Source organism: Styela clava, chromosome 4 (genome assembly GCF_964204865.1).
Source record: "Styela clava chromosome 4, kaStyClav1.hap1.2, whole genome shotgun sequence".
In the NCBI taxonomy this organism is placed as follows: domain Eukaryota; kingdom Metazoa; phylum Chordata; class Ascidiacea; order Stolidobranchia; family Styelidae; genus Styela; species Styela clava.
In genome coordinates, this window is record NC_135253.1 from 19949113 (window position 1) to 19961868 (window position 12756).

At 36.6% G+C, this 12756-nt stretch overlaps 2 protein-coding genes across 2 annotated transcripts; both read right to left on the reverse strand.

Annotated features, from left to right (window-relative positions):
- Positions 1–1501: 1501 nt before the first annotated feature.
- LOC144422130 (uncharacterized) lies at positions 1502–4903 on the reverse strand. The gene is made up of 4 exons (XM_078111966.1): positions 4773–4903; positions 3003–3106; positions 1637–1826; positions 1502–1524 (listed from the first exon to the last, which is right to left on the reverse strand). The coding sequence occupies exons 1-4, from the start codon at positions 4837–4839 to the stop codon at positions 1502–1504; spliced, it is 384 nt and encodes a 127-aa protein (XP_077968092.1). The 5' UTR covers positions 4840–4903.
- Positions 4904–6800: 1897 nt separating this feature from the next.
- LOC120326595 (uncharacterized) lies at positions 6801–12249 on the reverse strand. Its single transcript, XM_078111722.1, has 5 exons — positions 12124–12249; positions 11410–11498; positions 10247–10550; positions 7890–8122; positions 6801–7562 (listed from the first exon to the last, which is right to left on the reverse strand). The coding sequence occupies exons 1-5, from the start codon at positions 12179–12181 to the stop codon at positions 7365–7367; spliced, it is 882 nt and encodes a 293-aa protein (XP_077967848.1). The 5' UTR covers positions 12182–12249; the 3' UTR covers positions 6801–7364.
- Positions 12250–12756: the final 507 nt, after the last annotated feature.

Consider the following 12756-nt stretch of genomic DNA (forward strand, 5'->3'; position numbering starts at 1 on the left):
GTATGACAATATATTTGTTACTATCTGAACAGGAGGACAAAATTTGTGCCAGTCTGAAAATCATGGCGTTTTCGTCAACCGTTCAATATCGTTGACCACCGGCCTAACCAGGCTAGTGACCATCGAAGGCGGAACCGCCACAAGATGCGCAATTTTTATAACGTCATCGCACAGTAATAGTGCCTTCTAGTGAACAACATTCTTTAACCACTGGAAATTTCAAAACAATTGGTCTAGTAGGGAATGAGAAACGCGATTTTTTCACAACAACTAGTCCACAAAGTTACTTCTTTCATATGGCAATGAACACACTGATAATCTGCCAAGTTAACTTGGAGTAAGTCACAAGTTAGAACGATGATGTCATGTAAAATACCTGCTGATTTTTTGTGAATGAACGCAAAACTATATATATCGTATTATGTTGTTGTTATTGCTATACTTTTCTTGTTCTTTTTGTTTTGAAAAATCGCCTCCTCTAATTACTGGTGGAAATAATGGCTTAGAATTTTAGTGGGTAAAGATTATTGTTGTCGCGAGAAGGCAATTACATACCCGTAGTACTAGGGTCGGCAACCTTTTGTCGCTCGCGGGCCAAAATTCAGGGTTGCAAGTCATTGGCGGGCCGCACATATTTTTAGAAAGTTGAAAACCGAACGGAATTTTTCTAATGAAAATCGAGAAATGATACAGAATAGAATATAAATTTATTTCCATTGCATTGCATCTCAAAAAGTTCCATTTGAATATTTTTGGCACCTTTGAACCCTTTGCACTTAGCATCAACTTTTCTGCGTTTTGTTGCCAATTGTTTAATTGCAATTAAATTACAGGCTCATTAAACGACTAATTGTGAAATGTATAATCCAGTCTACACGTGTCTCACAATAAATTCGGTTATGTAAAGAATATAATCGTTAAAACAGCTGTTATGTTACTATAATTCAGTGAAGCTTCGCGGGCCGGGTCCGGCTTTCTTTTCCATATATTTCAACATTTCTCTCTTTTTTGTTTATGTATTTCCGTCCATTGCCAAACATGTAATTTGCCAATTCGATTTTATTACTAACCTTGTGATTGTATGTCATTCCGAGATGAAAATAAATCATGCTTTTGTTTCCTATTTTATTGTTTCTTATAAATTTGATTATCTGGTCCATATGCTCTTGGTTATATATGTTCGCCAACTCTCCCCCAAAACGTTGACATTCGTCACTAGCTGGCTTTCTTTTAAATGTTTTCGAGATTAAAGGAAGGAAAAGTGAACCATTGTAATATTGCTCGCCGTCCGCAAGAGCAATGACAGTCTCTGGAAATCAGGTTGAAATAATCAAAACAATGTTTCAATACAACATACTTGCGACGCATGATTTATCAAGTATGGACTTTTTTTTTATTTTGTTTTAACTGTTTATGTTTTCTTGCACACACAAGAGGGATTATGTTGCAACAGCTTTGCTGCCTTCGCTATGAATCAAAAAAATAAGCGTTCCTTTTCAGATCACAACACATTGCCCAATTCCACTTGAAATGTATTATAGTTTTTAAGTGACACTCACTTTACCAGAATCCTGATTGTTTTAATAATTTTCCCTATTTTACTATAAACTGAATATTTTATTGAAAAAATCTTCACGTTCCAAAATATCTTGGCTTGGATAGCCTCCCATTTCTCCCTTTTCTCCTTTGATGCCGGGAGCCCCATTTGTTCCATTGATACCAGGGTTTCCTCTAGGCCCAGGTAAGCCCTTCTCTCCATCTTTACTATCAGTCCCTGGTTCACCTTTCTCTCCTTTAGGACTAGGTTTGGACACAGAACATTGCGGCTGATAAAATACATAACGGATAATTACAAAACACTATTACAAATGCAGTCTAAAGGTAGTAAAATGGGCGCCCCAGAAGTGCATGTACCAATATGGAGGTAACTAATTTTTTCCGCCTACTTCACATCAAGTTGTGTAAAAGGACTGAAACCCATGGGCAGGAGGTATATTGAGTTGACTAACACAGACAGTTCCCGAACTCGTAATAGAACTAGAATAAGGTAAATAGGAATAAAATTTTGCCTAATCCTAACCTGGTACACACTACGTAAGTACCGTTAAAACATTATATTTAAATGTTCACGCGTGGCTGTATTTGTATTTTCCTGTTAGGCTGGAGATCTCGTTCTAGATTTATGTTACCAAGCTGTCAAACAAAGGCAAACTGGGTAACCAAACAATCATTTGCGCATTACAAATTACTTATTTTTAACGACTGAATGCGCCTGGACAAAATAGGAAATGCAAAAAAAAATGATTTTGTCTTTGTAACTGATTTGAAATAAATGAGAGCCATCAGATAAATATGAATTCATACCTTGGACTAGTAATACTGTGTATCAAGGGGTGGGCATGGTTTTTGGACTAGGGGGGCAAAAATGTTGCCCACCTAGACTGGCGGTCCATGTAAGAGAAACGTAAAAAAAATTATGAGCAAATTCAATCACAATCCCAAGAAACTCTTTGGGCTTTTTTTGTTTTAGCTAAAACATCAAAATTTGGTTTTAGTTGGGTTGTTGCATCATCAGGCGTGTCAGATGAATCCGTGAATTACTCAACGGATTTGGTCCACCGGACATATTTTGCCCATTTCAGCTCTAAATCGGGAAATCGTTTGATTTTCGAAAGTTTAGAATTAGATTTATGTGAAGCGTTGTGTCGTTAATTAATGTTCTTCGCGTAGTGACGTTCATACAATGATGAAAATGAAACCTGTTGTTTGTTAGTTCGGTGCGAAGGGCGAATCCCGATGACATTACGCGTTGCGTGTTCAAATGCCTCTACCCGTTATGAGGATGTATTCTATAACAAAATATTTCATTCTGGGATTTGTCAGTAAATTGATAATATTTAGGGCGCATTTATTACAGTTCTTTGAGATGATGAATTAAAAATGATGTTGGGACGTCATAGCAGGGACAAGAGTTGATCAATACCATTTATACAAGTACACACCTTGCCATCACTGCCAGGAACATAACTTTGCCGCCAAGACGGTTTAGCGTTGCCATTGCTGTCTACACATTTAACCGGCGACAAGCATTTCTCAACTTTTGGAACTGAAAAAATACAATGACTCAGAATTATTAAGAAATATATCAATATTACAAGCATTGTATTAGCGATACCAGCTATTTGCAATTGCGTTCAGAAAACTTTTCATTTTTTTATTTTTTTTTATTATGGTAATAGGATGGCGTCATTTTGAAAGAATACTTAAGTCTTTAGCATCAGTGTAACATTACTTCTTATTAAATTTCTAACGAGCTGAGGTAATAGTCGTTAGATTTAAAAATATTTTTAAAACAAGTCAGGTTGCGCGACATCATACTAAATGACGACACTGAAATCAGATGAGAACTAACTTTTAAACGACCTCGCACAATTTGACATGAGAGTGAGTTAGTTTATTCGCCTTCCTATGATTAGAGTGCATAGAAAGGGGAGGGGGTTAGAAAATGGTGCGAATAACTTTTGTTATTATTATCGACTTCCGTAAATTATGAAAACCGGGTTCAAAGTTCACAAAAGTGAATCCCATCCAGCATCTAATAACAGATTGAAATAACGGTATTTCCATCAGTGAGTACAAAATATGACTCAAAAGATTGAAAAATGTCAAAGGAAGGGTACAATATTTTTTTGTGATGGCTGAATCACTTGTTACCATTATCGACTTTGGTAAACTCGTGTTTAAAGTTCACAGAATTCAATCCCGCATTTACCAACAAATTAAAATAACGGTGATTTCCCTCAGTCAGTTCAAACTGTGACATAGGGGATTGAAAGATGTCAAAGAAAGAGTAGAAATTTTTTTTCTAATGACTGGAGTTTGAATCATTTTTTTTACCATTATCGACTTCCGTAAACTTGGGTTTAAAGTTCATCCTGCATTCAACAACAGATTGTAATAACGGTATTTCCGTCAGTAAATTCGAACCATGACTCAAGAAATTGAAAAATGTCAAAGGGAAGATAGAAAAAATTTTGTGAAGCAATATAGAAAATATTTTTCGTAATGTACAATATTTTGATAATTCTTTAATCAGCACTTAAATTCAACCCAGTTATATATCGTAAAATAGAGAACATAATCTTGACTCTTTATCTTGATTAAAATTGTTCTTGTCAATTTCGAAAAAATATAGATCGTGCGAGATATCGATACGTCTTTAGCTAATCAAATTACGCAAAAACGCACTAATATACAGGGTATTCATAAAGTCACTTTACAATTTCAATTTCCTATGAAGTCAGTTCTCAATATATCTTAACCAGGATTGTTGTTTTTTTAATCAGTAATTGTTTAGGTATTTTTACTTCATTCAATACATCTGTGAGGGCCAAAACAAAATCGATAAATTTACTTTGCAATTATAAAAAATTAGGAAATTTTGGACACCCTATATTATGACGTAATACCTACTAAATCTCCCGAATTATTATTTATTATTATTAAGTAATGATGGGTTACAGTGAGTATGTTTCAGTAAATCGCGACACAAATTTAGATCAATTTTATCATTTTTTTCAAATTCCCAACTTTTTCAAAATATTATTTTACCCACGCCTATTTTTGATCTTTAAATATTAACATGGAGTCCCTCAACAGACAAACCAGTCAATATCTAAACTTTTAATCAAAATTCAATTCCAGTTTATCCATTCCTTCAAATTTATATCCGGTATATAGTTGATGATTAAAATAAATCATTTTTGACTTACCATCGCGTTCTTTTGTAAAAACGGATGAAAAGCAAACCAATACGATAATCATCTGAAGTTTCAACATCGTTGTCGTTGTTTCAAAACAAACTCAAAAGACCTTCTACTAAATGCTTTTAACGTTATCACAGATTTATCTACATTGTGGCGAATTGGTAAAATAACGTGATTTTTAGTAAGTGCAATTTTACTACAATAGATTAGTTTGAAAGGCCTTTTTCGGTACTCCCGTAGTGTGTGTACCAGGTTGGGGTTAGGCCATAATTTCATTCCTATTTTCCTTATTTTAGTTTCATTACAAGTTCGGGGCTGTCTGTGTTAGCCAAGTGAATATACTCCCTGCTCATAGGTTTCAGTCCCTTTACACAACTTGATCAAAAGCAGGCGATCAAAATTAGTTACTTCGTATTAGACTTGCTTCAGCTGCATAAACGCGGTGCGTATACTACTTCGTAACTATTCGTATTTTGACATTTGGTTTGGAACTCTTTATTCCCCCCTCACTACTTTATCTAATCAATCTTTAATGAATTCTTAGCTAGTTTTATGCACAAGTCGCTCTCCCGCTTTCGTACAGTTGAATTTGTTTATAACAGTCGTTAACAATCGCTTTTTTGTCAGTCCGCGGAAAATATTGTTTTCCTGCGAGCGTATTATTTGGTAATTTCATATATATACAAAACTATAAAAGTCATTTATAAAAGGAAACTTGAAAAGTGGGGATAATGATCCAAAATTAAGAATTAGGTGCGGTCCGAATCAATTACTCGAAAGGTCCGGGAGTCGGACCACGGCCCGCCAGTTGCGTAGCCCTGGTGTAGATCACTGCAAACTTTTCGTGCAGTATTTCCCATACAAACCACTTTGCTTCAGACGCTATTTGCAATGTCTTCCGATCTAAAGTAAAAGAACGACATGCCTGTGTCACGTGTCCTGCCGTGTCACATTTAAGTTAGTCAGCACTTCTGCCAACCTTTGCTATAACACCCAGAGTGAGTATATTCGTATAGGTATGAATTCGAGGTTATAGACCTCTATCTTAAGCCCTGTGAACACCGTGGTGACCAAACTGTATTAAATTATATATATCATGGCGAAAGATACGTGTACTTTGATAAAACATACACGCTCATGAATATGTACTATTTGTCTTCTGATCTAAACAGGCCTGTCGTTTCTGATACTGCGCTTATTCACGCATTCTGTTTGGAACAAGGCCCTATACAGGCAGCCACTGATATTCAAGATATACTATTAGATATGCTCTCGGTAGGCCATCGCGTCTCACTGTCATAACAGAAAACGCCCGAAGACGCTTGGATGGGAATGTATTAACATTCTATTCTATCCCAACTCCCAAATTGTATTGTGTGAATTTTTACCTTCCTAAGCATCAAAAAGTGTTATGGCGAGACGTGATAATTTTGGGCAACGCGACACGTATATTGTTCCTAAATTAAACACATATATTTGTGCCGTATTTTTTAACAAGTTAACAATTTTCTATTAATCTATTCAAAAGTAGCGTAAGCTGTATTAGTGAGTATCCCATAACATTGGGTACACCTCAGTACACCCTATCGATGTGGTACAATCTTTGAAGTTTTTAGCACACCTTGGGGTGTACTTTGCAACCGGTTGCCAGGCGTAGGCGTACACCTATTTATCATCACAGTTATCTCTGTGGTCTTGGTGCCATCCAACTTGGCACAATATAATAGTATTACATAATCATGAAGTGACGTATTTTCATTTTGGAATTCATAAACCTAGGTGTTTTTCTAACAATTTAAAACACTAGGTCTCCCAATTCTCTGACTTCTAGGCGTTGTAGATTATATGATAGTGCTTGTCTAGGGACTTGTACCTTTTATTGTATACTGACCCACTGAGTTTGAAAGTAAATTAATTGGCCTTGTGGGACATCTTCCCTTATGTTGGTGAATTTGATAGTTTTGCAATAAACGTATAGGCTGCGAGACTCCGTGCGTGCCGAAATTGAGCTTTTACAAAAGTCTGCTGTTTATTCAATCAATCAACTTTATTTTGGTTACTCTGACAATGAACAAAACAATAACAAACGGACAAATAAAATTCAGAGGGCCTGGATGACAGGCATAACTCAAGGACAAAGTTAGTCTCTGATTAAAAACGAGTATAATTCTCTTACATATCTATACTCTTTTATACACAGTTGAAAACGATGTGACAACTATAACATAAACTATACGGATTGAATTAAAACAGTAAAATAACTTGACTTCGATTAGAATAAAGGTTCAGGAATGGACGCAATGTTGCGTCTAAGATGTACGTCTGGCCGCAGCTAAAAGTAGATACCAACCAGATTTCTGAACCCAAAAACCAAACGTGATCAGCGTTTGGGCGAAACCAATCACCAAGCTAAACGACTTGGCGCTAGGTGTCGCTATAACCTTTTTATCGCCTATCATCCCTACACGCTCTGAATTAAAAAAAATAATTTACAAAATCCTTCACACGAATTAATAATTATTGCCCTATTATCGTTCCTGCAATCCTTTTTACAAAAAAAAAAAAAGAATTTTAAAAAGTACCAAGTGGAACAGCAGTTCAAATCTCACACAACGCGTAACATTTATTATTGGCGACATCTTGATTGAAGAGATATTGGTAATTGCTTGATGGTTCACGGTCAACCTGCAAATACATGTCTTTGTAGGGATTATCTCCCTTGTGCGGATATCCCGACGACCATTTGAAGTTTCCCTCCGGTACTGCGGTTGCGTTGCTGAAATACAGCTGTTGAGACTGAAAAAATTAAACATGGTTACTTTTTCCTTCGTTTCTCACATTTTTATTCAAAAATATTTATGATGAAGCAATAAAGTAAATGGCCTATTATCTCGAAAAGTGTTAGGCAGAATCATCGAGCATCGATCTCACATAAATTTTTGAAATAAATAAAATCTTCAGCCACTAAAAATGTCGAAGAGATTGATCCAGTACTTAAAATGAAAAGATATTTTTTCACAAAAAGAAAAATAAATGAATTTTAACAACAACAACAACATAATAACAAAATGATTCATAATGACATTTCTTGCTCAAAAAAGGTAGGCCTAATCGCGAGCGTACCTTGTATTGCATTCCAAGATGAAAAGGAATTCGGCCATTCTTTTCCATCTTGTTCTGTCTTATGTACGTCATTATTTTATCCAGATGCGTATTATCTTGTATATCGGCCAATTTACCACCGATTTCCCGACATTTCTTAGACGCAAAATCATGCAATCCAAGTTCCGAAATCAAAGGAATGAATATTTTGCCATAGTAACGCTGATTTTGATCGGCAGTGACGGCCAGGATATCTGAAATGACAGAATAATGGGTATTTGATTGCATAATAATATTCACATTAATTGAGGAAACAAAATATAAAAAGCTTACAGACAGAATCTCACCGCGTAGTGAAAGCAATTTAAATTTTTAATTAATTCAAGAGTCTTGCCGCACACTAACACAAATGTATTTCCGTAACGTTTCGTCTGACCGAGGTCAGACTCTTTAGACAGGCATTTACAACTGTGAAAGAAACGCAATGACATACACATAAATAATGGTATCAAATGTTGGGTCTGAAATTGGAGAGAGAAATAAACAAGATTGGGACAACGTTTCTTGTCACAGTTATAAAATGCTTGTCTGACGAAATCTGACCTCGGTCAGACGAAACTTTACAGAAATACATTTGTGGTAGTGTGCAACACGACTCTTGAATGAAATAGAATAGTCATTTTCACTCTTGCTATAGCATCCTTGCGTTATACGCATACGGATCCACCTGCGCAAAGGATAGAGCAAGAAAATGTAATTAGTTTCACGTAACCCCAACTGTTTGGGGCTCCCGAAGTATGTGAACCAAGATGGTGGACATCGGAATGTAATATGTGTACTAGGTTAGGGTTAGGCCATAATTTTAGCTATAAATACTACGGGAGGCTCTTGGCTAGTCTTCGAACTGATAATAGGACTAAAATAGGGAAAATTGGAAAAAATTTATCGTCTAACCCTAACCTGTTACCCATGTTACGTTCCGATGTTCGCATACTTCGGGAGCACCTTTTTAAACATGTAAAACTTGTAAATCAAAAATAGTTTGCCCAATTTTTAGACTGACTTTGATGTTAAGTTGAGTATACCATCAATGAAAGAAGGTAATCTATAGATGAAGCTCAACGGTCTTTGCTTTAAAATTGAAGGTATGGGATAAGGCCCGTGGCCCAAATTCGGTCTGTTGGGATATTTAATCTGGCCCGCCTGATGCTGCCACAACACAAATAAACCCGAATTTTTAGCTAAAAAATAACCAAAGCAATTTCTTGAGATTGCGATTAAATTTAGTTTTGGCACGAGTCTTATTGTTTTCCACTTTTGTAACACTGCAAATATAGTTCATAAAATGTAACGTTTTACGTCACACTAACATGGCCCGCTAGTATAGACGGGAAATTTTTTTGGCCCCTGGTGCCAAATCTTGCCCACTCCAGGGATATAGTTTTGCATAATGTTCTCCACTTTTATGACAACGTTTCCCAACTAAAAAGGCGGAAGAATCTTGCTTTGGCTTTGTATTTTGCTGTACACGTGAAGTTGACGTTGGACAGTAATTCACAGGCTTGTCCATTGGATGGGATGAAACAGCACACATTTGTATTTCCCATGGGACATGTGGGACACAAAACCGTATGATTTTCTGGAAATGATGGTAAAACATTTCGTTATGGATTTCGTGTCCATATATTTGAGCATAGCTCTTTTGTTAGTTATAAAGAGGAAAGTATATTCAGCAATAACAATATACTTCGATAAGGGGCTTGTGGACACTTGTATAAATAGTTATGAATCTAAAGTTAAAAAAGTCCGTAAATTTTGTTGTTTTGCACGTCTCTTCATACATGTAGTCCTATTTATCAGACGCCAATCTTAAATTTAACAATTGTTATTGAATTTTATTCCAATGGGAATCCCATGGGATGGGATGGGACAAGCATAGTTGCTATGGGGTGGAAATGGGACAGAAAAATAGGTCTCATGGACAAGCCTGGTAATTCACCAATACTGTGAGCAGCCAGTACTTTGTTATCATGTTATTGTACACAGAGTGGACCGATGAATCGTTTTCCCAAATTCTTGTTGCTGATATTAGTCGTGCCTGGATGCTTGGGGTTATTGTTGTTAGAAAGTCGTCTTTCTTTACAACTAATTGATTTTAAATTTTCAGTATTAAAGATGGAAGAATTCTCTAAAAGCCTATTACTCCCATTTTTCCGACACATGCAAAGCTCATGATTTTGCTGTTTTATTTTAAATTTATGGGAACATTTTTAACATTTGATTTTTATCCATATATGTAACTAGTGTTCACTTGTTTATAAAAATTGTGTTGGCACAGTTTGTGCAACTAAAACTAAGGCAAACCAATCGAGGCTCACCTTTTAAAACTTCTTGAAGTGAATTTGGGACCACAGAAGCTTCTCCCATATCCCCTTTTGGTCCAGGTGCGCCTGGCTGTCCTGTGTCGCCTTTGACGCCTGAAATCCCGTCTGAGCCTTTCATTCCAGCAGGTCCTGAAGGACCGAGTTCTCCTTTAGGACCGGTAGATCCTTTGGCTCCGTTGGAGCCAACCTGGCCCGGAGGTCCTTCCACTCCTTGTGGGCCAGTGTCGCCTCCATCTCCTTTGGGTCCGAGTTCACCCTTCTGTCCTTTGATACCTTGACTGGAATTCGAGCATTGAGGCTGAAAACAGAGAACATACGATTTCGTCAACTCCCAAAATATTCGAAAGAATTTTTGCAATGAAATCTTGGTATACCAACTCGTGCAGTTGTCCGTTGCTATTTGATATTTAACACAGTTTCTATGCACATAAACAAGTAAAAAATATGGCGAGCCTAACTGCACAAACTCCAATTGAATTTTTAAACACGTAATAAATTGTGTATTCTGTGGCTATTTTGCTGGGAATGTTTTCAAGGTTTGAACCACGCAGTTGATACACTATTCGGAAGAACCAAATATAGGTTTTGACGATATTTTGAATGTCCTTGCAGATAGGCTTTGTAAAAACATTTATACCGATTGCTTTTTACATTTGTGCGATAATTGCTATTGACAAGTGTAGGCCAGTGAATCTTAACCGCGGCTCAAAGCCAAAGGGGCTCTCGATTATTCTTTCTCTCATCCTTCCTCCGGCTAGCATTATCCTTTAAAAATTAATCATTTTTAATGGACATTTTTCAATGACAATTAATCAATGACTTGAAATTGAAAAACTGAAGTGCAGTAGTTGAGTTGATGTCACTACACTATAAGCTCTTTTGTACATTTTCGCAACAAAAGTTTATTGATACCGAGGCTACAGCTAAAGTTAAGGTCAAAATAATTAAGCAACTCGGAGTTAGAGTAAAATAAAAATTGTCCCGGAGCCCCATGTTGCAGGTAAGAATTATTTTTATATGAAGCCGAGAACGTGGGCTTGGGATTTGATCACAAAATATATGACCCGCCATGGTGACATAGCTACGCCTAACGCCTTAACCAGCAGTCTGTCGCACCCATTTATCATTATTCATAGAACCCAACCCAATAAACCAACCTGTGGGATAGTTTGTCTCCAAGATGGCTGACTTCTTCCGTCGCTGTACAGGCAATACATGGGAGAAAAGCATTTATCTGGATCCAGAACTGCAATGAAACAAAAACAAACTTTAATGTTAAAGCACATGCATACTTATAGTTGTGGAAACCCCTGCTTGTCCTGGCTGTCCTAGCTTGATAATTTTGGTTCCCCGCGGCTTCCCTTTCCAAGTAAAACTATGTTCTCGACATTTTCAGGAATTTTTTTTCTCACATGTATCGATTTTATTTTTCTGGCTTGAAAAAATTGGCTCATTCAGTTAATAATAATATAAAAACTCAAAAGGTGCACCTCCATACATATTAAAGTTCTACTTGACATATTTCAGTTATCTTGTACAATTTAATTTACCAAAGTGGTCTTGTTAATGCTTTCGGTACTCCAGAAGTATGTGAACCAAGATGGCGGACACCGGAACGTAGTATGTGTACCAGGTTATGGTTAGGCCATAATTTCAGGTACAAATACTTGGATAGTCCCCGAACTCGTAATAGAACTAAAATATGGAAAATTGGAATAAAATTATGTCCTGACCCTAACCTGGTACACATACTACGTTCCGGTGTCCGCCATCTTGGTTCACATACTTCGGGAGTACCGTGCTTTCTTGTTCGCAGTCTTTTTCTCAGCAATCTTGTACAAAATACATTTTTATATACAGTGAGTACTCACCTTGAGAAAAGACAATCTGAGCCCATATGAGTACAAAAGTCATCAAATATCCAAACATGTTGAACAACAGCGCCTTATATTTTCAAAGTCTGGGTTCAAATATTGCTGTCAAAATTATGTTTAATATATACTGCTTGCACGTGAAATAAATGGAAAATGGTTAAATTTTCAATTTTGGAGGAGCGGATTTTATATCTTCAAGAGCTCACGGTAGTATTGTCCCTTGTAGAGCATGAGTGCTCAAAGTTCTTTCAAAGGAACTCCAGAGTCCGCGAGAGAAACCAAGAGCCCCGCGAGCTATTCGTTTACTTATTAGGAGACTGACTTGGCTAATTTAGTAACTCTCCAAAGAAGCAATAAGGCATTGATAAAATTTGATGGCGGTAGCGTGAATTCAAACATGACATTATCTATTAGTTTTGATAGATAATGTCATATTTCAATTGCTGCCATGTTGCCACATTCCGACAATATATTAATATTGTTGTCAAATTTATTGTGGGGCTCCATAAATAATAGTTAACATCTTGACGAGCTTCATAACGTTAAAACTTTGAGAACACCTGCTCTAGATTCAATTTGAGTTGCAACATTGCCGTGGACAATCCGTCGATTGTAACCTATATGCATTGG

Coding starts and splice junctions, on each gene's coding strand:
- LOC144422130 (XM_078111966.1), bottom strand. CDS start 4,839: ATGTTGAAACTTCAGATGATTATCGTATTGGTTTGCTTTTCATCCGTT. Junction 3,107..4,772: donor TTTTACAAAAGAACGCGATG/GTAAGTCAAAAA, acceptor GTATTTTTTCAG/TTCCAAAAGTTGAGAAATGC. Junction 1,525..1,636: donor AAGCCAAGATATTTTGGAAC/GTGAAGATTTTT, acceptor ATACATTTCAAG/TGGAATTGGGCAATGTGTTG.
- LOC120326595 (XM_078111722.1), bottom strand. CDS start 12,181: ATGTTTGGATATTTGATGACTTTTGTACTCATATGGGCTCAGATTGTC. Junction 11,499..12,123: donor TCAGATTGTCTTTTCTCAAG/GTGAGTACTCAC, acceptor GTTTCATTGCAG/TTCTGGATCCAGATAAATGC. Junction 7,563..7,889: donor ATCTTGGAATGCAATACAAG/GTACGCTCGCGA, acceptor TAATTTTTTCAG/TCTCAACAGCTGTATTTCAG.